The 26,713-nt window shown below is 43.2% G+C and overlaps 1 protein-coding gene across 1 annotated transcript in view; it reads left to right on the top strand.

Annotated features, from left to right (window-relative positions):
- Positions 1-23,779, top strand: part of SPATA48 (spermatogenesis associated 48) — a 63,471-nt gene extending 39,692 nt beyond the window's left edge. The window contains exons 5-9 of the mRNA XM_044244504.1: positions 1,330-1,397; positions 7,029-7,070; positions 8,375-8,482; positions 18,034-18,141; positions 23,656-23,779. Coding sequence (XP_044100439.1) covers positions 1,330-1,397; positions 7,029-7,070; positions 8,375-8,482; positions 18,034-18,141; positions 23,656-23,779 — 450 coding nt within the window. The remainder of the gene's footprint in view (positions 1-1,329; positions 1,398-7,028; positions 7,071-8,374; positions 8,483-18,033; positions 18,142-23,655) is intronic.
- Positions 23,780-26,713: the final 2,934 nt, after the last annotated feature.

Below are 26,713 nucleotides of genomic sequence, written 5' to 3'. Positions count from 1 at the left end.
TCTATGCTCAGGACAGTGCTCGACGCGGGGCTCGATCTCTTGACCCTGAGATCATGACCTGAGCTGAAATCAAGAGTCGGATGATTAACCAACTGAGCCTCTCGCAGGCAACCCTCTTTTTTCATTTCCAAACATTGAGAATTTAGCACATGAATTTCTGAATGCGCACCACAGCCAGGGTACCTTCCCTAACGTGTGAATCACTTCATATTCCTCCACCGATTAAAACCCATCCCTTTCGAGAAAGTGAAATCCCTGTGCTTTGACAGGACAGGTCCCCAGTTCTGTTACTTGCGCTTGACCTCCTCAGCCTGATCCCCACTTTGGGTTCCTCCTGCTCCCCCAGCCCCGCCCTCCAAACAGTGCTCCTCTCCCTACCACAGTCTTTTCCCCCCACCCCCAGGCTAAGTCCCCTGAATCCTTTGGGTCTTATGTCGGACCTCACCTTTCCCCTCTCAACCCTGACTCTGTGCTTGCAAAGCACCTCTTACTTGCATTGAATCTCTCGCCCTTTTGCTCTGTTCTTCATCCCTTAGAAGTCTGACAAGCCCGGGACCACCTCTCATAACAACACTCTTTCCTACATAAAACACATAACAGTAAAGAAAATAATTATATATGAATATGGTGCTAAACACGGACTCCTAAGAGGTTTGGAACCACAGGGTAAGAAGCCCACAACATTTTGAAAAACTTTGTCAGCTTTTACAGAGCAAAATGGCAGCAACAGAGGGGAAAATGCGGCTCCAATATAAAGTCTTGGCACAGGATGTGCGCATCGAAATTAAACTCAGTCGGAGGATAGAAAACGTGTCTGAATTATTACAGCTGTTTTTAAGGATCTCTCAACTACTTAAAAATAGTTTTACATATTTTGCAAATTGGTCACTTTTGACATATTCTTTGGCATTTAGTTACACCAGGACCCAAAGTCCTTCCCAGCAAGATGAGGTTCAAATCTCAGGGTATGGGCAGAGCTGGAAAGGGAAGAGCAGCCTGGGGCCGCCGAGGGTGGACCGAAAAGGAGTGAGTATAGGCTTTGGGATGTAAACCAAAATCATACCTTCAATCCAAACGAGGTGGGTGATGAGACAGAGTCCAGCCCTGCAAAAACAAATGGAAACTAAGGGTCCGAGAGCAGAGCAGAGACCAGGAGGGGCTCTGGGGCAAATCCCTGAGTTGCAAAGCAGGCTTGGGGAGTGCTTTCCACTGGGAGTCTGGAGCTTGCCTGTGATGCTATAGGGACAGTTAGCAGCACTGTGGCTTCTAGACAAGACATGACAGTGACTTACGCATTAAATATGTCATTCATTTTGCTGCTGATTTTAGGTGGTTGGTGGACTCTGGGACAGATTTCAAACAAGATCCTTCTCGACACCGGTCAAGCCCGTTACTTTGTAAGTTTTATCCTCTTGTGTGCTCATCAGTAGATGTTTCCCTATCACAGTTCTTTCATTGATATGTCTGGTGCTCCCATCCATGGCTTATAAGAGGGGGTGAGGATCTCTCAGCTACTTAAAATATTTTTCCATCTTTGGAAAATTGGTCATTTTGAAACATATTCTTTGGCATTAAATTATGCCAGAACCCAAAGTCCTGGAATAGACCAATCCTCTGGAATAGAGAACATTCCAGAGACCTCAGACTTCCATCCCTGTGATGGGAAAGAGAAGCCAATCCCATTCACTTGCTCAGTGTTGCCTGCTTTCTCTTAACCTTCCTTACAATTTAGACTATGAATGGGGCATTTGGGTGGCTTAGTGGGTTATGTACCAGACTCTTGATTTTGGCTCAGGTCTTGATCTCAGTGTTCTGATATTGATCCCTGTTTCAGGCTCCTGTGGAGTGTGGAGCCTGCTTAAGAATCTCTCTCTCTCCCTCTGCTCCTACCCCCACCACACACTGTCTGTCTCTCTCTCAGAAAAAAAAAAAAAAAGAAAGAAAAAAAAACCAAGAATTTAAAATCATTTAAAAAGAATGATTAAAGAATTAAAAGGAATGCCTTATGAATAAGTTGATATGAACAATTATAGTCTGAAATCCATGGACTTCAAGGGATTATAACTTTTTTATCAACTTTTGCATCAGATAGTTATTTTGTACTTTATTTTATGCTAGAAACTGTGGTTTTATTATTAATCCTTCCATAAAAGTCATTTTGTGCATTTAGTTGTAAAAAAACTCTTGTTTCTGTCTTTGAAAATATCACTATTTCTCCCTATTTTTTGTTCTCACTACTATCCACAATCCAGGTTATCCTTTGTTTTTATGTTTTAAATTTATTTTTGAATATTTAATATGTACGAAACATGCAAATAAGAATATGATGCAATCTGTGTATTCACTTCCCAGTTTTAGAAATAGAACATTACCAACATGATGGTGAGCCTCTCTGTGCTTCCTTAGGGATCACTAATATTCTGAATTTGACTTTTCATGTTTCATACATTGCTGTAAGACTTTAAAACATATGCATTATTTTTAACCAAGATATGGCATTGTGTTCCATGGTTATAAACTCAATATAGTGGCATATGTGTGTGTGTGTGTGTGTGTGTGTGTGTATGTGTGTATATATATGTGTGTGTGTGTGTGTGTGTGTATTGAATGTTTTTGTTCAACGCTGTGTTTGTGAGATGCATACAAGTTGGCACATAGATCTCTAGGTGCTGACCTTCCTTGCTGGACAGGCTTGTGTTGTATGGGCATACCACAATTTATTTATCTTTCTTGTAATATAATTCTTTTTATGATTTTATTGCAGTTGGAAACAGTGTCCCTATTTCTTCATGTACCAAGTTCAAAAATATTTCTAGATTTTATGTACATACTTATGCCTACAATGGCTGCCTCAGGAGGATGCACTTCTTTATATTCTAGATACCAAAACATTCTTATCCAGATGAGTTGTATCCATGGGGTAAACCATGGGCAATGCTTGAGTTCCCATGACTGCACATCATGGCCAGCATTTTTTTAAAAAAACTCTACTCTTATGAGCATGAAGTCATATTTCATTATCATTTTCACTTCTATTTACCTGATAGCCAATACTCATTTTTTTTTGTTGGTTATGACTTACTTGTGTGTTCACATTTGTAACTTACCTGTTCACATATTTTATCCCCTTTGCAGTTGGATTCCTTCTTTTTTATGTATTAATTGCATAAATTTTATGTTTACTATTCTGCAAAAAAATTGTTTATTGGTAACATGCATCAAAATACCTCCTTTAGTCTTTGACTTTTCTGTTTTATACTGTTCTTTGCTGAACTAAAGTTATGAATTTTAATATAACTGAAATCATCAATATTTTCTTCCATGTCTTATTATTTTTATAGGCTTTTTAATAGATCTTTCACTACCTGAAGTAATATATTCTTCTTCTTTACTTTTTTTCTAAAAAACACTTCACTTTTCACATTTATCTCTTTAAACCACAGGAAATCAACTCAGGTTTAGAGTGTGAATGAGAGAGCCATTTCTCCAGATGACTGAATAATCTCGCTAGTACAGGTTAATGAGTATACTCCACGAAGTGGTTAATGAGGGAAGTGTAGCCTGTTGGTGGCAACACTGGTGGTGAGTCACAATCACCATTTCGTAGAATTAAATAGAATAGAAAATATAATGAATCATACAGAAGTCTAAGCAGATCTGTGTATTTTGTAAAACATACTACAGATGTTTATAAAGAATTGTGTGAGACAGACAGATAATGCTTAAGAAAAACACGTGTCCGCAGTAAGACTATTCTCTCTTCTTTCCTAGAGAGTCAATCGTCACCTCAATGGGAAGGTTAATCTTGTACATTTAATTTTATATTTACCTAATCCACAATTAATTGCTAAGTCCAGGAGATTTTTACCTCTAGTCAGCAAAATGGATGAGAGCTCTTGATAAGTTTCAGTTATAGAAAAATAATGTCAAAGACAACATTTTTTCAAATCTCTATATGACACCAATAAAATTGTATATATTGTCCTTGAGAAATGAATTTTTATATCATTAAAAGAAAAAAGAATAATCAAGTGAAAATAGGCAAAATCGTAACCCCGTTTAACTGCTGATTCTAGTATTGCAAATGGTGAAAACACTGAGAAGAATGTGGTCTTGTCAACCGAGTTAGTTTCTCTCAAGCCATATTCTAAAAATAGAGTGTAAACTTTTTGATAAAGATTATTTAAAATGTTTTCCCAAATGTGTAATACCTCCTAATATAAAAAAATAGATTCCAATGTATAAGCTGAGATGAGAATTTAATAATTCTTAAAAGATTAAGACTTGCACAAAATATAAAAGACTCACGGCAAGCTGAAACTGTTGGTGGTCACATTCAAATATCTTTTAAAAGAACAAAGACGCAAATCATCAGTGCCAACTCTTATATTATGTGAGTACTCATAAAAACACTTTATTAGAATGTTTTTATTTATATAACATGTGGTAAAATAGCAAATAATCCACCCAGAGGATAAAATTTGTCCCGTTTATGTGACTCCATTCTCTTTAAAATTTTTAAATTTTTTTTTAAATTTTAAATTTTAGATTTTGGGTGGGGGGCAGAAGGAGAAGGAGAGAGCACAGAGCCTGATGTGGGGCTCGATCTCATGACCCTGAGATCAGGACCTGAGCTACAACCAAGAGTCAGATGCTTAACCGACTGGACCACCCAGGTGCCCTCACTGCATTTTTTAAATAGGAAATCATCTGATGAATGAAAAGCTGTATGTGTTAGTCAGTATCGCCATGTGTCCAGACGCCTGAGAGTGGCACTCACCCTGGAGCCTTCCTCTGTGCAAATGTTGCTCCCAGGAATCCACGGTAAAACCATAGTGGAACGTCTCTGTGGCTCAACTCGTAATGCTCAAACCTAGAAGCCACCCAGATCTCTTTCAACAGGCCAGTGGGCAGGCATGCACTGGACACCTGTGCAATGGCGTACCACTCAGCAATGACAAAACTAAATGCAACCCACGACGGCGTGCGTGGAATGCGTTTTGCTCAGGGAAAGCAGCCAGACCCAAAAGGCCATGTGTTGTATGGGTCCATTTATAGGACATTTAGAAAAGGCAAAACTACTGGGATGAGACTAGAAAAATGGCAGCCGGGAGCTGGAAAGGGGGATTACAGAGAGCCTATAAAGGAAACATTTAGGGTAGAGAACAGCTCTGTACAGCTGACTTGACTCTGTATTTGTGAAGCCCATAGAGCTAGTCATTAAAAAGGACTTACTTCACCGCATGCCGGGGGACCTCAGGTGGTTAAGCATTATGCTTTTGGGCTAGGATCGAGTCCCGCATCCGGATCTCTGCTCAGTGAGGAGTCTGCTTCTTCTTCTGCCCTTGCTCCTCCCCCTGCTCATGCTCTCTAAAGAACAAACTTCAGTGAATGGGAAGTGAAATAAATATATACATATATGCACAAATCCACACGGACAGCCAAACCTGCTGGATGTCGGCGGGGTCCAGAACGGAGTACACATGTTGACAAAAGATTCTATGTTACAAATAAACGACATAACTACTTTAAGTGGGTGGTCCTAGATAAGTTTGGGTTTTAATAAGTCTGGAAACAGCAGTTGGACCGAATAATGTCAGGCCAAAGACGAAAAGAACCGTATCTAAACACTGTGCTCTGGATAGAGTCTGTGTCTCCCCGGGAAATGGGTGGCGATTCTAACACTTCTTACAGGTATGGGTTTGAACAAATGACGCGTTTAGTCAGTAACAGGAAGCAGGTTTCATGCTGTCAGGAAGAATACAAATAAGTAAGGAAGAAAGACTATGAATGAACTGTGCTGTTGGATTTGATCAGGAAGGATCCTATGAACTCAGGTTTTCTGTAATTTATTTACAAACAATAGATACAGAAATACACATCAGTATATGGGTCTACACACTTCCTACACTGACTTCCGTCCCTAGCTCCGTCCACTCGGAGGACCCAGGAGCAGGGACCTCTACCCCAGCAGCCATGAGCATATCTAGCCCCCAGATGTTGGCTTTTATTTAAAAAAAAAAAACTTTATTTATTTATGAAAGAGAGAGAGAGAAGAGATGGGCAGAGGGAGAAACAGGCTCCCCACTGAGCAGGAACTCAGCAGATTCATAGCCTGATCCCAGGATCCTGAAATTATGACCTGAGCCCAAGGCAGACCCTTAACCAACTGAGCCACCCAGGCGCCCCCAGATGCTGACCTTTATTTTAAAATTTTTTTAATTAATTAATTTTTTTATTATGTTAAGATGTTGGCTTTTAATCACCATTTTTCAGTAAAGGAAATTATGAGACCCCTGGAGAAATGGCTGATTCTGGGGCTAGAGCAGGGAAAATAGAAAATAAACCCAGATCTCCTTGAGATTCCATAAGTAACTGTGATCTCATGTGAATGACTAAACCTCGTGCCCTGGCTGCTTCGTCTCTACCATGGAGAACTAGACTGGCTAGTCAGGAGAAGCCACTCAACATGAAAATTCCGTGTGTTGAAGAAAATTGGGGGCCCAGCTTTGTCAAATATTTCCCGTTTAGTTTCGAAGGAAGCCTACAGCAAAGGAGAAAGCCAAGAGGAGAGGCTTTAAAATAGGGCCACAGGGAGCAAGCCAGGAGTCCTCAACACTTGGAGTCCATTTGTTCTGCTTTTAAATTCTCACTTAAGGGGCGCCTGGGTGGCTCAGTGGGTTAAAGCCTCTGCCTTCGGCTCAGGTCATAATCCCAGGGTCCTGGAATCGAGCCCCGCATCGGGCTCTCTGCTCAGCAGGGAGCCTGATTCCTCCTCTCTCTCTGCCTGCCTCTCTGCCTACTTGTGATCTCTATCTGTCAAATAAAATAAATAAAATCTTTAAAAAAAAATTCTCACTTAAAACTCCATCTTTAAATCACCTCTGTTCCCAATTACAAACTCTTAGAGGTTAATTCCCATGAGGTATGTCTGAAGACTTTGCTTTTCTTTTAATAAGAGAAACACTGTAATAATTTGATGCTTATGAAGTTAATGTCCATTGTCCATATTCTCTCTTTTTTCTAAGCGTGAGTCCAAGTTCCAGAAGCAAATACATTCCTCTTTATACGTAAGTGAGAGTGTTTCTTAATGTCTTAAAAATGACTAGATTTACATCTAAATTGTAGCTGCCTTCAGCTCACTCATGTTTGTAATTCACTGTTTAAGACAACTAACACTTTCGAACAGATTTCTAATGTTTTGCCAGCACAGAGCCTGCTTAATGTCAGGACTTTCATCACAGATCTGTTAACGATTTTGATAAAAGAAAGAAAGGGGGAGTGGTATTTTTCTGTTTCCCCAAATTGGTTATTTTACGAAGTAAAATACACTGGGTGCTACTAATATTGGGTGTTGTCAAGCAGAAAGGCTTTGATACTCGATGCAGAAGATACAGACGTGCCCACTAACACTGAAGTGCAGGAAATGTCTCTTCTTACTTGCCTAGATTTAAACTTGGCTTTCCATAGTTGGCAAAGACCTGCGTCGTCCAGCCTGTGGGGGTCTGTCTGCTTCGGGTTGAGGAATGACCCTGTCTTGGAGTCCATTGGGGCTGCTAACCCAGAATGTCACCTTATAGACAATAGACATTTCTTTCTAACAGTTCTGGGGCCTGGGAGCCAGCATGGTGGAGAGAGGACTCTCTCCCGAGTCCCAGACTTCCCCATGGGTCCTGCCAGGGTGGAAAGGGAAAGAGAGCTCTGTGACCCTCCTTAGAAGAACGTGACTCCCGCTCAGGAGGGCTCCACCTTCACGCCAAGCTCCTCCCACCTCCTCTCCCTCCACCTCCTCCTCCCATCCCCTTCAGGTATTAGAATATCAACACAGGAATATGGGAGGAACATAAATATTCGGGTCATAGGACCATGGAACCAAGTGAATCTGAGAAGATGGGTCTTTCATCTTTGCCCTCTCCCTCCCTCATTACTGCTCTGTGATGGAGGCAACCAGTCTTTCCAGCTAGGTTTCCCGCCCCAGCAGGAGCCCTAGTGGCTCTGGTGGATGCCAGTCTCCGCCCTGCCCCAGGCTTGATCCTTGTCTCCAGGGAAGGAGCCAACGCAGGCTGCAGAGACGGCCTGATTCTTGGCACAAAATCCCAACCCACCTGTTACTCCCACTCTGGCCCAAACTTAAGATCATGAGGGCCTCCAAACTGTTGCTCTGAAAATGGGAAAATCTCCTGCCTTTATTTTTTTAAGGCAATTATTTCATCATCATGGTTGTTATTATTATTATTATTAATTTATTTTGATTTTTCAGTTTTTTATCTATTTTAGCAAATAAGATTTCCTTTGGATGTTAGGACCCTGTTGATCTTTTCTTCCATTTTTCTTATCAAGAAACCCATGTTTTCTTTTCTCGTCATGCAAACAGTGGTTACGTGCAGTCCACAAATGCTGATGACGTGGACGACCCCTTTGGAGACATCACATCTGTCACCAAGCCTCGGAGCTCTAAAACACTCTATACAAACACAAGTCGGTGAGTTCCATGCATAGTCACTCCCTTATGTTACCATTAAAGATGGAATATCGTGATGGGCTTTACCATAAGTGAGATATAAAAGACTGTCACCATGGACATAGCTCGAGAAGAAAGACACCAGCTGCACAAAAGCACTTGTCACAGACGGGATGACAATTTTGTGCACTGACTCCCCTGGGCACCTGGATATACATTCATGTGATGTGTTTTATATCCCATATAAAATATAATTCCACATATATAAAATAGAATCACATAAACTATATAAAAATATATTGTAGAATTGTAAAATAATATATTTATACACATCTATAATCATATATATATACTTATGTATACTTATCACCTACATAATCTTATATAATATATAATCTAAATATGTCACATATATTTTATCATATACAAATAATATATACAATAATATGTAGGATATTCTATAGAATATGCTTATATAATATAACATATAACATAACATAACATTATTCATTATATAAAACATATACAATATAGGGAGGCCTGGGTGGCTCACTTGGTTAGGCAGCTGCCTTCGGCTCAGGTCGTGATCCCGGCGCCCTGGGATCGAGTCCCGAGTCGGGCTCCTTGCTTGGCAGGGAGCCTGGTTCTCCCTCTGCCTCTGCCTACCATTCTGTCTGCTTGTGCTTGCTCACTCTCCCTCTCTCTCTCTGACAAAAAAAAAAAACAAAACAACAACCATATACAATATAAAATAATATAATACAAAGTTATATAACTTATAGTTTATAATCTTACATATAAAAATATAACATACACAATATGTTATATAATATACACAATATATCATATATAAATATAAAAATATATTTGACTTGTAACATATTAAGCCATATAAGTATTTATGGCTTGATTATGTATAGTATGTATGTATGTTTGCTTTCACCAGTGGGAACACTAGGGCTCGGAAGTTGCTTCCCTAGGATGCACCAGGTGCTGCTGGAATTTGAAATCCCACGCTCTTTCCATTATGCCACTGAGTCACTGAATGTCATGGATATGATCCCTTCAGTTTCCGTGATGACTGACAGACTTGCACATTTCATGAAAGGCCAAACTGAATCATGACAGTATTTTCAATGTTAATGGATTCCTTTTTTTTTTTTAAGATTTTATTTATTTATTTGCAGAGATCACAAGCAGGCAGAGAGGCAGGCAGAGAGAGAAGGGGAAGCAGGCTCCCTGCAGAGCAGAGAGCCTGATGCGGGGCTCGATCCCAGGACCCTGAGATCATGACCTGAGCGGAAGGCAGAGGCTTAACCCACTGAGTCAGCCACCCAGGCGCCCCCCCCTTTTTTTTTAAACGTCAACTGTGCCCATGAGATTAACAAGTTGCCTTTTACCATGGCAGGTTAGATGCAATCTTGTATCCTACAGTAATCTCACAGTCCACTCGGTTACCTATTCTGACTATGTAATTCTTTTGACTGCTTGGCCAAACTAGAAAATGTGTTTCAAATATAACCTCAGTTTTAAAATACAGTTATGAACTTATCTCACTTAAATCTCTAGAAAAGGAACTCAAAGGAAAAGACAAAAGAGCCTATAAAACGTTCCAGGTGCCGTGTTAAGAACTGTGGTAACACAAAGATAAAAAAGACAAGAGATTTCGTCCTGTGTACCTTAGGAATCACGATATAAAGCAGGCTGAAATAATTCCTCAGAAAAGTTAGTTTCGTGTTTTGGAAACTCATATGCACAGAGAGACCACTTTCACCCGTGGGACCCAAAGGCTGCGTGTGATGTCTGAGCTGAGCCTTGAGGAAGGATCTGTTGGTGTGACTCTTCCTCAAATTTTGCAGGGAAATTAGTGCTATTAAATGTAGTAACTCTAAAGATGTTAAAAGAAGGACATGTGGGTGAAACCAATTAAAAAAGACCCTAGAGGTATAAAAATTTAATACTGTTTTTCTTTTGAAATATATCTTTAAATTGTGAAACATTTTATGAAACATTCTTGTCAAAGAATTGAAACATATGCTCTTGGGTCATTCTTCAAAGAGAGTGACGAGCAGCCGGGCAGTATTTTAAGAATTTGATGTAAGACATACCATCTAACCTGAGTAACTTTGGGACCATGCCACTCTCCCTGGTCTTGCTGTTGATTTTTGTTTTTAATGAAGTGAAAGGGTGAGTGGATCTCTGAAAAGAAGACGTGTACTGTACTTGTGCAATTTGGGCACTAGAGGGCCACCAAGTTCGCGAAGTTTCTTCTTCCCATCAGCTTTCAGTTTTTCACGTAATGGTAACCTTTTAACACAAAGCAATGCTTTGCACTTTTATTATGGAATATTGATAGGTACCAAAATACGTAGTGTCCTATGTAACATATAAAGTAAAATAACATATAAATGTGTGCGCCTTTCTGCCTAGATACAGAGATAACATTTTGCTAATCTCTTTTAAGCCACTTGTGAGCCTCCCAACCCCATCCTCTGGGTCCCCTCTCCCAGCCCCGAAGTCATTACCATCAGACTGCATGCTTAGCCTTCACTCGCTTTGCTTGATAGTTTTACTACATATATACCGACCCTTAAACAAAATATTGTGTTGTTTTTTCAAAACTACATTGAGCTAAAAGACACCACCATACAATGCCATTTATATAAAATCCCACACCCAGAAATGCACGAACTTGACTACTTTTGCGTCAAGTTCAGAATATAGCGTGCCATCCTATACCAAAGCAAATATGACTCTTCTCTTAATTCCTTATCTTAAACTTTCTTAAAAGAAAATGTCTTCATGGTATTACCATCAGGATTCTCCCCATAGTTCGTGAGACTTAATTGTGGTGGCTGAGTGCACTCTTCACTCCATTACCAGAAGCCAGATTTCAGAGGCTCAAGGCCACTGTCTCTTCCTTCAGGTGGTTCCACTGTTGGGATCACCAGTCTCCCGAAAGAGTGACTATCTTTCAAATTGCCCTCCTTAATTTCAGATTCTGCTTTCTGGTTACCAAGTCATCTGATGCAGCCAGGGTTTTCAAATTGCCAGTGATTGTACCAATCGTTTAAAAAAGAGCTTAAAAAGTTATTATAGAACTAAATCTGATCATTAAGGGGAGAAAATGGTCACAATAAAAAACTTAACCACACTGTCACACAAACACACAACCATTATTAAGGTTTTGACATAGTCCCACCTGTCCTACGCACTTTTAGTCTTGCTTTCCTATATTTACTAGCTCAGGTCGTACTACATTTTGAAATTGTACCACCTTAGTGAGTGCTGTGAGTGTAAACCTGGCAATTCACAGACCTGTACCCCTGGGGCTAATAATACATTATATGTTTATTAAAAATTTTTTAAAAGTAATTAAATAAATAAATAATAAAATAAAAAACTGTAAAAAGAAATAACTCATAATTCCACAAGTTAAAGATAACCACTATAAAAATGTTTTATTCTGTATACAGATATAAATTTTCGTAAAAATTTGAATTATAAATTATAATTCTAATTATATATAATAATTATATAATTATAATTATAATTATAAATTATAATTTGAATTATAAATTATAATTATAAAAAAAATCTACCACCTTAACATTACAACAGTATTGTGGGTACATTTATTATGCACTCCTTATAATTTTTATTTGTGTAGATGTGTTTGTCATTGACTAGTTTACGTGACTAGGTGACATATGCAATTCCTTTGCATTTTTTTTGTTACGATAAACAATGCTTTTTTACATAAAGTGCTTTACAAGCACTTTTTTATGTGACTCTTTTTTATTTATGATTTGGGATTGTTTATTTAAGGGAGACTCCTCCAAGTGAATTTTGGAGTCAAAACACCTGAACATTCTCAAGCAGGTTGCAAACTCATTTTTTGGAGGTGAAATTTTATGTAAATTTACAGCAGAACAAGTATTTATTCTGCATGTTTGTGCTCTCCTTTGATGCTAGGGTTAAAACTCACCCGACATCTTTTTTTTTTTTTAATCCAAATGTTTTCACTAAAAAACAATTCGAATATTTTTAAAGTGTGGAAAGTAAACATCTCTTCCATTTTCAACCCCAAAATTAAAACTCAATATATTTCTTACTCTCCCCCCCCACACACATGAGCATCTGCAAAGTATAGGTCCGTGTGCACTGTTGTGTGCGTACATTTGTGATGGGTGGTGTAAAGTTGAAATACGCAACGCACAGTCTCCCTGACATTAGGCAGGACTATTAAAATCTTTTCAATGGCTGCCTGAAAGGCTATAGTATAGTTTACAGAAGCCAAGGGCTTAGTACACATTTTTTCTATTGTGAACAGTGTAACAATAAATACCTCTGCATACATCTTTGCACAATTATGCGTGCATTTATGTAGAATAAATCCCTAAAAACAGAGTTTTCTCATTAAAATTGAAGTATTTTTTGATTTGTAGGAGTGCTTGGATGTGACAAAACATTTACAGTTGAGGAACTCAAAGTATTAATGCAGTTTGCATTGTAGTTCAACTTGTAACTTGAGACTAGTTTAGGAACTAAGTGAATCCACAATATCCATTGAGTTCAACAGGAAATCTTAAAGCTCAGGAAAAATGGCTTTTTCATTCCTTCGGGAAACACATACTATTTACTGCATCAGGATACTATTCAGGAATTAAAAAAAAAAATACAAAGTCACTTCTCACTTAGAATCTGTGTCAAGCAAAAAAAGTAAGGCAAAAACTAACATAAGGAAAAGCTAACTAGGGAAACCCCTTGACCTCCAAATCTGATTTTTTATGCTTCTCTTGAATGTAAGAGCTATATTCTTTGCAAGAGCTTCATGAGCAAGGTTGACGAGAGGCTCATTTTCTTTTAGTAATTACCTATGATTGCACGTGGTTCCATAGTGCTTTGCATTCGTGGGTCATCGGTGTGAAAAGCACCAAGTGTGGGAATGATCGGGAACAGCCTGTCTGTGCCGAGGTAGGATCCAAAGGCACACAATTCTGCTCTTTCCTAAGGAAATGTTGGAAGTGGGTTTTCTTTTGCCAAGAACCAGCTGTTGGAGCTATGGAACTGGAGTCTTAGGTGGTGGCTCTCACCTGGCCCAGCCCCGCTTTTACCAGCAGGGAAACAGGCTCATAGAAGGAGAGGTGTTCGCCCAGCTGACGCAGCCCAGTGAACCCAGCGAGGTGGAAGCTGGCCATGGACCCGTGCCTCCCGCCCCCACACCTGGTGCTTTCCAGACGCCACGGGCCTGTTTTCCCAAACCCACCAGGCCCACCTCCCCCCATGAGGCTGCCTTCCACAGAGTTGTAATCCTTCATTTCAGGACTGTACACAGTTTCATATTTACTGTGACTTCACCTCAATCATCTCTGCGATGAAGCATTTGGAAAGAAGCAGTGATTGTCCAAAATGGATCCTCAGACAGGTGCTCACGAAGGTCTGAGATGGGAGAAGGCGGGGCCTTCCTGCCAGGCACCAAGGTGTGCCGCACCTTTAAACACACACACACACACACACACACACACACACACACACACAACCTTACCACAACCCAGGTTCAAGAATGAGGCTATGAATAGTAGTTCCTTACCTTAGCCACACTTCTGCCTTTTCAGAGGACTTTCACATCTACTCCTTCATTTGTTTTTCAAAATAATGTGATGAGGCCCGGGAACTGGTTTGGTCCCCATTTTACAGATGAGGAGGCTGAGGCCGGAGAGCATGATGTAAAGAGCCCCAGAGCATTCATTTCAGGAGAGGCTGAGAGACGGGCTCCCTCACCCCCAGGGCAGGCTCGTGCCCTGCCCCCAAGGACACGCTTCGGCATCAGGTGTGGACTCCAGCCCTGTTGGCGTTCGAAGCCTCTGGGTTATTTCTGTGTCCCCTTCCCTTCCAGGAGAGTCTAAGAACAGAGGAAAAATGAGTTAACAGTAAATGGTAACAACAGCAATGTTATTGTGGATAAGGATAACAATAAAACTGTAATTTCTGGGCAGATCTTGGAGCCCAAATAGCTTCAATTCTGAGGAACACAACCCAGTGTCCAAAATGATAGTGGTCTTACTTATATTTCTCTCCCAACAATCAAAACAAGTACATCCGAGCTCAAGGCCCCTCCTTCCTTCTCTCCTCGAACAGTGGGATCCCCAAGGAAGCTTGGCAGCCCCCTTCTTTCGGTGCTCCTGAAGGCCCAGCCTTGACCCCACCCCACCCCCTTGCTCTGGGCCAGCCTTGACCCCTCCCCTGCCCTGCCCCCTCCAGGGGAACGACAGTCCCCTGACCATAGCACAGTGTGGCTCCAAGAGCGTCAGTTCTGTTGTCTAAGGCCCCGCGGCCGGTCAGGGCAGTCCCAGGATTCTGTGCCACCCTCTCTGTCCTCTGCCTCTGACCTCATGCCAGTTTCTTTCTGTATCCCTCCCATTTACCCCCTTCCGTCTCTCCTTACTTTGCATTGGTACTCTTCACCCCACTTGGGCTCTTCAAATCTCTGCCTGTGCATTTAAAACCGTTCTTATTAACGTGAAAGGAGTCAGGAGCAGGCCTGGCTGATTTCCGCCTGGACGTGCACCCAACACTAACCGCTCTCCATGACGGATCATCGAATCGAATGGAACTTGCATGTGAACCCACGCCCTGAGTAAATGCGACCATTCGGAGGCAGCAGAGCTCTCCCGCCTCGGTCCTTCCATCCGGCCTTCTGGGTGGGGTGGCTCTGCCCCCGCCGGCCCCCAAGGCTCTGGACACATTCCTTGGACTTTCTCTGTAGCCTCCGTTCCTGCACCTGCACCAGAGGCATGATTCTAGGACCTACAACACAGTTTCTTGTGAGGATTAAGTCAATTCATTGGAGCCTTTCAAATGGCCCCTGGGAAACCGCGCTGGCTCGGTGAGCAGGCGTCCCATCTGTGGGACAGCGAAGAGGCTGTGTGCAGGCCAAGATTCCAGCCCACGTGCACATGACCTGTGTTCTCCACCCAACCTGCTCTTCCCACCATTTCTTTCTTCCTGTTTAGCTTGGAATCACACACCTTCTGTGCTCCCTTTCCTGAGAGGCTCACTGAGTTATGGTCTAAAGTTCTCTGTTCTGTATTTTATTTCGCTAGATGGAACAAAACCAGTTAGTCACAAATGTAGGTGATAATATTTTCCCACGTACCCGGCTTACTCCAGGAATGCACCAGAAGGGTCCAAGGGCCTAGAAGCTCTGGTGCAAAGACAAACAATGGAGACTTGTCTTATTTTTAAATGAGTTCCAGCTTGTTTCGGATCCCCTTAAGTGGGGCAGAGGGGCCTTTGACCATGGGACCCACCCAGAGGTGCATTTCAAAGCCCTCACATTCACAAAGCCCTCACAGATTGTCTCCTCCCCCTAGAAAACCACGTCGACCCTCGGCAACAAGGCTCTAGACTGTCCCCCAGAGACTGTTCTCTTCTTGACAGGAGGTCAACATGTTGCATTGAAGATGGGAAAAAAGTCCCCCCGTGATGTGCCTACAAAGGGGGGGGGTGGTAAATGGAATAGATCTAGAAGCAGCGTGGGTGAGGACTTCTGCTTTCAAATATTTGCCCAAACTTCAAAATTGGTTTATTATGCAACTGATTTCATTTCTTAAGCCTAAGTGGCTTATCTTTAACGTAGTGTCCTGGCTCGTGGTTTGTTGTTATTGGATGTGATGTAAGGTAACATCATATCATCATTATAATGTAGTGTATAATATCCCTTCACATCAATTACCTCTCCCATGAGGCACACAGAGCTGTATGATGTCCTCTGTCAAGCTCTCCTCCTGATGGACAAACCGCTTGCCTCCATCTTTCACTTCTTAACTGCTCTCCTGGAAGGCCGTGACTTTAGAGGCATTCTAATTCTGCAGGTGTTTCGGAGGCAGTGGAAAAAAAAAAAAAAAAAAACATCTCACACAGAGGAAGGGGATTTCCTCTGTAACATGCATGGAAGCTTTACAGAATGCTTGGGGGAAAGACAGACACATAAATAATTTTGCCCCGTTTTTGGTTACCTCTCTGACATACAGCCACACTTCTTCAAGAAAATTCCAGGAAATCCTAAAGGGCGCTGCCTAGAATTCGGCAATGCTCATTTGATCACCCGGGTCCCTCCAACAAACCTGAAAATGTAGCTCTGACACGGGGATTTCCAAACTTCGAAGCATCACTTATCTAGAATTATCGGGAGAGCTTTTAAAGACCCCACATCCCAGGTCACACTCCCTTACCAGTTAAATCAGGATGTCTGGGGGCTGGGAGTCAGGCATGGGTACCTTCGAAAAATCCCCATGAATTTTCAGTGTGTGGGGACATTTGAAAACCACTGTCTGAACATCTTTTCAGCTGCCCGTGCTGGATAAGCTTCACTTGGAAGTGGCTGCCTGTCATCTTGGCCCTTTCCTCGCCGCTGGTGTATGAATGATGGCAGTGGTCATCCCTCTCCCTCCCGAACACACATGATAAGCTGAGGTTCCAGCACCAACAGGACGCTAGGAGCTCAAGTCCACAAAGACCGGGTACTAATTGAGCGAGCATCAGGCTTTGCACGTACTGGATTCTTGCTCCTTGAAATACATGTTAAATTCCGTACCATCCCTGGCTGTGGAGGCTACGGCCACGGGTCGTAAGCAGCAGCAGGGACTGAACCCATAAAGATATTAGTAATTATTCATATGCCTCCAAACTGCTTATCAAGATATTTCTTTGGGATACTGGCTTGCCTTTCATGTAGGGAGTTTATATCTGCTGTGAAACACCTTCCCATATGTTCCCGTGTAGTCTCTCTCCCCGTCACTGGTGGGATAAGGACAGAGAAGGCAGCAGAGTTAAGCAGGATAGAACTGAACAAGCCAGTGCTTGTTTAAATCTGTGCGGTTTCAAGAAATTATGTGAAATCAAGAATGTGGTACAACAATGGTGATAAGAAAATATTATTTTGTAAAGTCAGCTCTGTGGGGGCCTGGGTGGCTTAGTCAGTTGAGCATCTGCCTTCGGCTCGGGTTGTAGTCCCAGGTTTCTGGGGTTGAGACCTGCATAGGACTCACCGCTCAGTGGGGAATCTGCTTCTCCCTCTTCCTCTGCCTGCCGCTCCCCCAGCTTGTTCTCACTATCTTGCTCTATATCTGTCTCTCTCAAATAAATACATAATATCTCTAAAAACCAAAAAACCCACAGTTGCGTGTCCACTAGGATTGGACATGAGTTGCATGTCCACTAGGATTGGACAAGACAGAGTCATGTGTGGAACACAGGTCTGGGGTTCTGTAAAAAATCCACGTCCTCCTTCATTAGGAAACAGCTCAGTGGTGAATCATGTATGTAAAATACTGGCAAATTCAAATAATAGGAAAAACATGGGCTGGAAGTCAGTTTCTTCAGTCCTAGAGGAGAGCGGCTATCTGCATCTCCGAGTCGGCATGCCCCCACCTGTGCCCTTTCCTGTTTGCCAGCCCGATTTCCCGAGTCATCCTTCGTACTTCCGTATGTGGGTGCTGGTGACCAGGACTATTTCACAAATGCCTCTTCTCATTTCCTCTGTCCTCATCTTTAACTCTTTCTTTCAGCTCTGCCAATATTCCAGGATACACCGGGAAGGTTCATTTCACAGCCAGACAGCCTGCCAATTCTGACATTCCATCAACCACCCCATCACCGGACTCAGAAGTTCACCGGTAAGTCTGAGTCCTATTACTCAATGTGCTCAGACACACTGGGAGTGGTCGGGAGGCCAGGGGGCGGGGTGGATCCTCATTATGGTTATTCCATTAAAGAACAATTACATACTAAGAGTAAATTTACATTTACATCATATTAAAACTGGGGTGTCAAGTCCGGAAGACAGAGGTGTTCACGTTCCTGCTGTTGCTAAAAGGAGCATGCAAAGATGCTTAAAGCCTGTTAGGTGAGCAGCATCTTTACCTCTTGGACTCACAGCTTTGCACGCGTGTCATCCTTCCGCATGACCAGCAGAACATGCGTGGATGCCTGGAGCCCAACGCATGCGCCCCATATTTACTCCCTGTGAATCACCGCCTTAGTTTCTGTAAGAGACAACATTCTGTTGAATGTCACATATATTTTTAAACACCGTTTTCCACATTGAAAGCAGGAGACGTCAGACAGAAGGCTCTCGCGGACTCTTATTTGGAGCTGCCAGAGAGAAGCAGCGCGTTTCTTATTGTTCATTATAACTCAAATCTGAACACGTTTGACGGACGTCCTGGGCTTGCAAATAAGATGACACAGTCTTGGAAATGCGAATGTGGTCTTAACCAGGTCCAGTGGCAGGCTCCTGCAAATACATAAGCTATCCCGGGAGGTCGCTGTGTGTTTTGGAGGGCTTGGGAGGCGGCTCTCCCACAAAGGATGCCTTTTCTCCTTTCGGTAGAGCATCTGTTCATTTGTCAAATGTTTATTGAGCATGCACTCCGGGCCAGGCACCGTTTAAGGCCCTGAGCACGAAGGCCCAACAGGCATGATCCTGGCTCTCAAGAGCTTACGTTCTGATGTGACAGCATGAAAGCACACAAGTAACTGAAGAAATAAAATGATTTGAGAGCATGCTGTGTGCTTCGAAGAATAAAAGGCGGGACAGTGTAGTCGGGTGTAGTCTGGCCAGGGTGCTGAGTTACCTCAGCAATCAGGGAGGGCTTCGGGAGGAGGTGACCTACAGGTGGACTCCAAGCCATCCCACTGGATTTCGTATATGCTCCAAAAGGCAGCAAGTGGGGAGAGCCTTGTGGGCCCTAATGGTCAGTTCATACAGCTGTTTTGTTTAGTTTTGTTTTAGATTTTACTTATTTATTTGACAGACAGAGATCACAAGTAGGCAGAGAGGCAGGCAGAGAGAGAGGAGGAAGCAGGTTCCCTGCTGAGCAGAGAGCCTGATTCGGGGCTCAATCCCAGGACCCTGGGACCATGACCTGAGCCGGAGGCAGAGACTTTAACCCACTGAGCCATCCAGGTGCCCCCGTACAGCTGTTTATTCTCCCATTCACTCATGAGTTTACTGGTACATCTGTATGTTCTTTCCCTGGGTCAATGGACATTCATGGTGCTCCCGGAACTCACAAAAACTAGTCCCAGTTTGCAAGGAGTTCACAGTCTAGCACTGAACAAGAAAACACAGTGATAGTAGAGGCTGATGCCTGTCACCCGAGTACTGTCATTCATGTGGGTGAGTACTTCATCTACACCAGGCTGTCCAAGTGCTTTGTACTCACAGACTCATGTCACCAACCCAGAAACCCTGTGAGGGTGGTGCTCTTTTCTCCCCATTTTACAGATCAGAACAATGAGGCAAACAGAAGAGTCTGGGGGATCTGCCTAGGGGGCTAAGGAAGGCTTCACAGAGGAAGCAGGTCATGCTGTGACCCTTGGAGGAAGAGAGTCCCTGGTCTCACAGATATTTGCAGGCCACGCTGTGTGTGAAAGGACTGGTCCCAGGGATCCCACACAGGAAGCTCCTCACCACGCAGCCGTGAAACCAGAGGAGGTCGTTGTGTGGACCTGTGTATGAGATGCCCAGATCATTGCACACCCTGTATGCACGACTTGGTCTCTCAGGCAGCGACTGAGTGGAGGGAAAAGCAGGGCACGTTTTCCAGTGTCACAGGTCCATTTGTAAAGGCAGGGTGGATAGAAATTTAGATAATGAATGTATTTTATTTCATTAAAAGACCTAAAATAAGGAGGGCAAATTAAATACATTCTGATGCCTGTTGTTTAGACGTAGTGTCCACAAAACTAGAATCATACATTGTGTCTGGGTGGTTAATGACAGAGGAGAGACCGGACGGTGTTTTCCCAGGGCTCATGTGAACATTCCCATCCTTCTTTCATGATCCATCTTCTCTCCCCACATGTCTCGACCTCAGCTCCGACACCCGGTGGGTCTAGCATGTTTCCCCAACCATGTGATCTAGCTGATCCATGTTCTACTGTATTTCAAAGAAATCTGTTTTTCCAAGTGGAAAACCATTCCCTACTGTTACTTACCGCTACTATTATGACAGCTACTAATGTTGCTCCTGTTGTTCCCGCTGCCCCAGTGTTGCTACTGCTACATGCCCTGGGCAGCCCCACACTCATCACTCCCCACGTGCTGCTCATAGCTTTGCCATCTTGTCTCAGACTGGGGACCGAGGACCCTCTGTGGTGGCTTCTCTGGGGTTCTTATTCTTGGGGTACACATGGGCTCTTGAAACACAGACAGTGGCAGCAACCCAAGGGTTGCTCACAAGGAAGTGACCAGCCTCTGCTGAGTCAGATCTCCAGATCTCCATTCTTGTGCCCAACCCTAATGGAGGTGCGTGACAGGCACTGAGGCTTGGCCATGAGAAAACACAGCGGGGCACTCAGATTTTAAAAAGCTTTCTCTGGGGGCGCCTGGGTGGCTCAGTGGTTTAAGCCGCTGCCTTCGGCTCAGGTCATGATTTCAGGGTCCTGGGATCGAGCCCCGCATCGGGCTCTTTATTCAGCGGGGAGCCTGCTTCCTCCTCTCTCACTGCCTGCCTCTCTGCCTGCTTGTGATCTCTCTCTGTCAAATAAATAAATAAAATCTTAAAAAAAAAAAAAAAAAGCTTTCTCTGAGGTGCCTGGGTGACTCAGTCGGTTAAGTGCCTGCCTTTGGCTCACGTCATTCTCCAAGGTCCTGGGATCGCATCCCACGTCAGGCTCCCTGCAGCAGGGAGCCTGCTTCTCCACCTCCCTCTACCTGCTGTTCCCTGTTTGTTCTTGCTCTCTGACAAATAAATAAATAAAATCTTAAAAAAACAAACAAACAAACAAAAAAAAGCTTTCTGTAGCATGAGGACCTCCCTGGCCCTTGAGATCAGAGAATATCAGGCCTTTGGTGTATCACCTTCTCAATTTTTGTGACACTCTCTTTAATGTATTTTTGCTGAAAATTCTCCATGAAAGTGGGAGTTGAAGTCTCTCTCTGATGAGTATCATGAGAGCTTAGTTAGCTGACTTCCTCCTGATGGTGTCTGACTGATCTGCTGTGTTTTTCCTGTTGTTTCTAAGAGACTGTCTGCACGCAGGCCATGCTCTGGGCACTCCTGAGCCCAGGCTCTGGTACTCAGCCTCACTGTTGCTCTGTAAACCCCCGTGCTGCTGGGAGCCTGCACTGCCCAGTGCCAGCCATACAGGCTGCTGTGCCTGAAGCCCATCTCCAGGTGTTCTGGTGAATTCTCCCCTCCCTGCCCCCAACCTCAGAATCTCTCCTCCCACCATCGCTTTTGTCTCCTTTCCCGCCAAAGACAAGGTCTTGGTCTTCCGTGCGAGCACCAGGTCCTCTTCAACCCAGCTCCCTTCCTCTCGCTTGAGAAGAAACTCCACTGCCTCCCACCCCAGCCACCTCCCCCCTGTAGAAATCATAGATGCCCCCTTTGAGAAGACATCCCTTTCTCTGCCCTCCTTCCTCTCACTTCTAAGCTTCTTTCAGAGGCGGACACCCAGTCTCCATTCCCATGTCTGCCTCCACGCCCTCCCAGCCCACTCTCTCCCTCCCTGAGTCTGCATTCTGAAACTGCCAGTCAACAATGCTCCTGCCTGCCAGATGTAGGCGGGGGAGACTACCAGGAGAGAAGGGACCCATGACGATGATACCTCTTCACGTAGAGGGTGTGCTAGTGCATTTGCTGTGGATCCTTATGCCTGGGAGGCTGCAGTGGTGGTCTGGGATTAAGGCATTTAGGTCTTGAATGTCAATGCCAAGGGGTTGCAGTCCATGTGGTCCCCATAACACACTTTAAGCAAGGTATATAGGACATCAAGTGTGCCTTAGATTGAGGTTGAAGTGAGACATGGAATAGCAAGGAAAGAGATTAGTGGAGGAGATTGAAGTGAGGGGCAGGGATGTAGGGGGTAGAGGACACTGACATTTTGAATCTCCAATTTCAAGAGCAAGAGAATGCCCGTGTTGCTTCTCCTCATTCCTGTTTCCAGGACAGTTCAGAGCTTCCTCTGCATTCCCTCCCATCAGAATACCACCTGCATAGAAGCTTGACTTGGTCCTTCAACAGATTTTTCCCACAACATACTAAAAAAATGACGACTTCATGATAACCATAGCATTAAAAAGGGGCACCCAGGTGCCTCAGTTGGTTAAGCGTCAGCCTTCAGCTCAGGTCGCGATGCTGGAGTCCTGGAAGCCTGCTTCTTGCTCTCCCTCTACTCCCCCCGCCCCGCCCCCCTGTGCATGTTCTCTCTCTTTCCCTCTAATAAATAAAAATCTTTTTAAAAAATCATAGTATTTTTAAAAAGCCACTTTAGACTGAGTTGCTGTGGCTCTGTAACTTTTGCCACATACAAACACCACACAGAATGTGTGTGATTCAAACAGCAGCAAATTCACAGCAAAATGCAGTTGTTCAAGAGAGTTGGCATGACCTGTGTCCATACCGGGAAGACTGCCTCGGGGTATGAACAGGGTTGGGAAAGCATTATTTGCATGGAGTTCTGTATTTTTATTTTCTTTTAATTCTTCCAACAGACTTAGTAGACAATATTGCTCCTGCTGGCTAAAAGAGCAAACTAGGACATGTGAGATTAAGGATGTCATGTGAGAGCAGTCAGCTTAACCCCACTGGCAGGGGGAAACCCACTCTTGGCCCTACATGTGGCCCGTCCCACCCACACCCTAAACCTCTCCCCACATCCCCTATGCCCTCCCACCTCTGTCTCCAAGCACCTCTTCTTTATCTACCACCCTGCTTTCATCATGACTCACTTAACCCCTCACTGACATAGACTCTGGGAGATATCCTTTCTTGGCTCAGAGAAGTGACTCTCTATGCCTCTTGGCCCCAGCTTGCTTCCATAGGGACTTTTTGTTATAGCATTTGAGTACCTCCTTTTGACTACATTTTCTATTCTATCCATTCTTAGCACTGACTATAATTCTAGGCACAGAACGGATTTTCAGTCAATGAAACTGATTACAATATGATGCATGTAATGCAATAAATGGAGCCGAATGCAAATAAAGAAACAAATGAAACAATGCACACAAGGATTAATCATCCCCAGTCTCCCTTTCTTTTATGAGCGCTCCTGACCCTCATTCCCTCTCCTGAACATGAGTATCATTAGTGGGAAAACAGATCAGGTTATATATTTTAATATATATTTCATGGCTCTTTTTTCTTTCTTTTTTTCTTTTTTTCTCCACCCTGTTATAGCGTCTTACGGAAAGAAATGAAGGTTGATGTCTTCCGTCACCAGGCACCGCTGTCTCAAATGGTCACAAATGTAAAACCTTACAATCCCTTCAATAAGAAGCAACAAGAAACTGTAGGCTACTGACAAAGGCCTGCCCTCTGAGTGGGACTCAGAAACCTCAGTCTTGGTGTGGTACTGCCTTTGGTGTGATGGGAGAATAAAAGACCTGGGCTTGTTCTGGGTGTGTTCATACAGATCAGATGAGGTCTGGTGCTCTTTTTTGCCTCAGGCAGAGTGTCTGGGGCTCCAACCTCAGTCACTGACCTGACCTGGCCCTGGAGTGCCACCATTCCATGACGGCAGCCAAGATTTTCTGGAATCCATCAGTAGCAGCAATTCTATTTTAGAAGATTCCTCTTTAGAGTTGGAATGCCAAGTCTACCTAGAGGCTTCATGTCTTGGCCATGTTAATGCACTGATTAAAACTGCAGAGGACAGATCACATATTTTGTGAACACAGACTATCCAATCAAAACCCCATATATTCTTAATGGGAAGACTGAGTGGCTGAGAGTGAAAAGGGTATGTTCTTTTCACATACGGCATCACATGGGGACAACTTCTATGACAACAAAGGACAAAGCCATCCCTTACCTGGCCGTAATATTTCTCTTTCAGAAAAAGAAGCATCCCCCAGGCTCCATGAAGCTCACAGGGCAACAATGACCAGTCATATCCACTTTAGGGTTGGTGTGTGGGCTGCCTGGGTCTTGGCCAAAGACTGCACCAGCTCCAGAATCACTACATGGGCTATGCGGAGTCCCTCTGGCCAGGCAAATGTAGCTTTACTTGTATACATGTAAAGTTTATTTCTATTTGTGTACATATATCCGTGGATCCCGTCAGAGTTTGCAAAGTGCTTTCCCAAACCTTAAGCTCATGTGATCCTGCAAACCCATAATAAGCTTTCTATGGTCCTTGCTTTGGGATCCTCTGAGCATTAAGATCCTTGCTACTTTATGAACAGCCAGACGAAGGCAAGGAAAAGTGCAGTATTTATCTCAGTTCACGCTACTAATAATTGGTAGGGTTAGAACTAAAACCCAGGCTTTCCAAATAGAGATACTGTGCCTCCATTTCTCTACAGATTGGATAGCCTTCACAGCTATTCAGAAACAAAACAAACAGAAACAGAAAAAAAGACAAAAAAATTCCCTAGTTCCTAGACCTTTTAGAAGTATTTCTCAGGTTTTTTTGTTGTTTGTTTGTTTTTCCTGCTTTCTTCTTCCAAACGGTTCTGAATGAGATAGTGATCCTATGGAGCTTTAAGCCAATGTGTAAGCCCTGCTTATTCTTCCAAAAAGGCAAAATCAGCTCTTTGTTTGGGGATTGGGTATCGCCTCAGTTGACATCTGTAGATCTGGATGTTGGCTCTTCAGACCGTCTTTATGAGCTGCCTTTCTTCCAGAAAGAACAGGAAGGCTTCTGACCATTCATTCTGGGAAGTGGACTTGCCTTCAAGGAAAAGGAATGGTTTTACTGAACCCAGTCTTGTGGCCTAATTATTTTCAGAACAAGCAAATCTGTTTAAAAAAAAAAAATCAGACCACAACAAAAATCTTCATCTCTGGAAGATTCTCACCCAAATGCAAACGGGAAAAATTAGCCCTGTCCAGGAAGTCAATTAATGCAAGGGCCAGAGATCACATTTTGCGGTAAACATCCCTGGCAGGTCACTCTGTCAGGAGGTGTTACTGCTCAAAATCAGGGGCACCTGTTTGTTGTTCTGGGCCTTTCTATAGCACAGTCCCAGCAGCATCTGACCTTCACCTTCTGTAGCTTAAGATAATGACGTCCATCCTTGACAGTGCAGGTGACTGGACACCTCTCGGAGCCCTGAGCACCTTCGAAGCTGCTTCTAGAGGAATGTTGGCTTTGTCTGCAGCATCCTCAAGCCACTCCAACAGAAGAAAGATGGCAGCTCTCCAGTTGCACCATAACTAGCCCAGACTTGTTTCCTGTGAAGAGAAAATGAAAATCCTGCTCACCGTGGATCTTGAATCCGAGGCCAACATAGAAGTACCAGCCCCTAGAAATTCCTGGCCTTTACCTATGACTGTCTGTTGTATTATTCCAGTTTCCCTCATCAGCTGTTTAAAAGAAAATTGTAAAAATCAAGGAAGAGCACCCAATGGATATGGATCTGCTTTTCAGATTCTGAAGTCTGATCTTGGGTCAGTCTGATGCACTGGGAACGGATGTACCTGTGCCTTCTTGGATTAGTCCCTTGTGCATTCTTCTCTCCCCAAAACATGGGCTTTCCTACAGCTTTACTCTCTAGGCTTTTATTTATCCCTAGGGGTGACCCAAACACAGAGAACCCCTGCAGTTTCCATAACACTTAGGAGGAAGATAGCGTTCAAATGTCTTAGAGAGCTCGTTCATAAGAGAAAATGCATTCCAATAAGCTTATTCTAGAAGATAGTGATATTACAATGTAATATTGTAACTATGTTACTCAAACTCAATAATACAAAAAGTATGATACTCCTGATAGAGAAGATGAAATCTAGAGAGAAGCAGATAAAGAAAGCATCTCAACCCCCTGAATACAGGATAGATTTATTTCAACAGATGATCTGGAAACAACTCTTGGGAAACAAAACAGAAAAATACATCAGGTCTTTCCCATAAATCAAAAGTAAACTGCTTCTGGAATAGAGCTTTAAGTGGGTAATTGACAGCCTTAGGCATGTTACCTGGGAATTTGGGAGAATTAGTTTATGAGGTGGTGGGAAAATTTTTCCAGAGTCCACCGAAGCCAGAAATTATGAAGAAAAAAATAAACCACTTTAACTTGAAAAATACCACCAAAAATTTTTAAAGAAAAACCTGTTGGAAAAATATGTCAGACAAAAATTCATATCCTCACTATAAAAGCAGTCCATCATGGGGGAAAAGAGATTACAACAATAGAAACAAGACAATGGATATTAATAAATACACTCAAAAAATAAGAAATACAAGTGGCCGAAGATCAAATGATGTATTATATCTCAGGAGTACTAGACACATACC

This window comes from Neovison vison, chromosome 4 (assembly GCF_020171115.1).
Source record: "Neovison vison isolate M4711 chromosome 4, ASM_NN_V1, whole genome shotgun sequence".
In the NCBI taxonomy this organism is placed as follows: Eukaryota; Metazoa; Chordata; class Mammalia; order Carnivora; family Mustelidae; genus Neogale; species Neogale vison.
The sequence above is the reverse complement of the archived record's forward strand: the minus strand, read 5'-3'. Positions and strand labels throughout refer to the sequence as shown.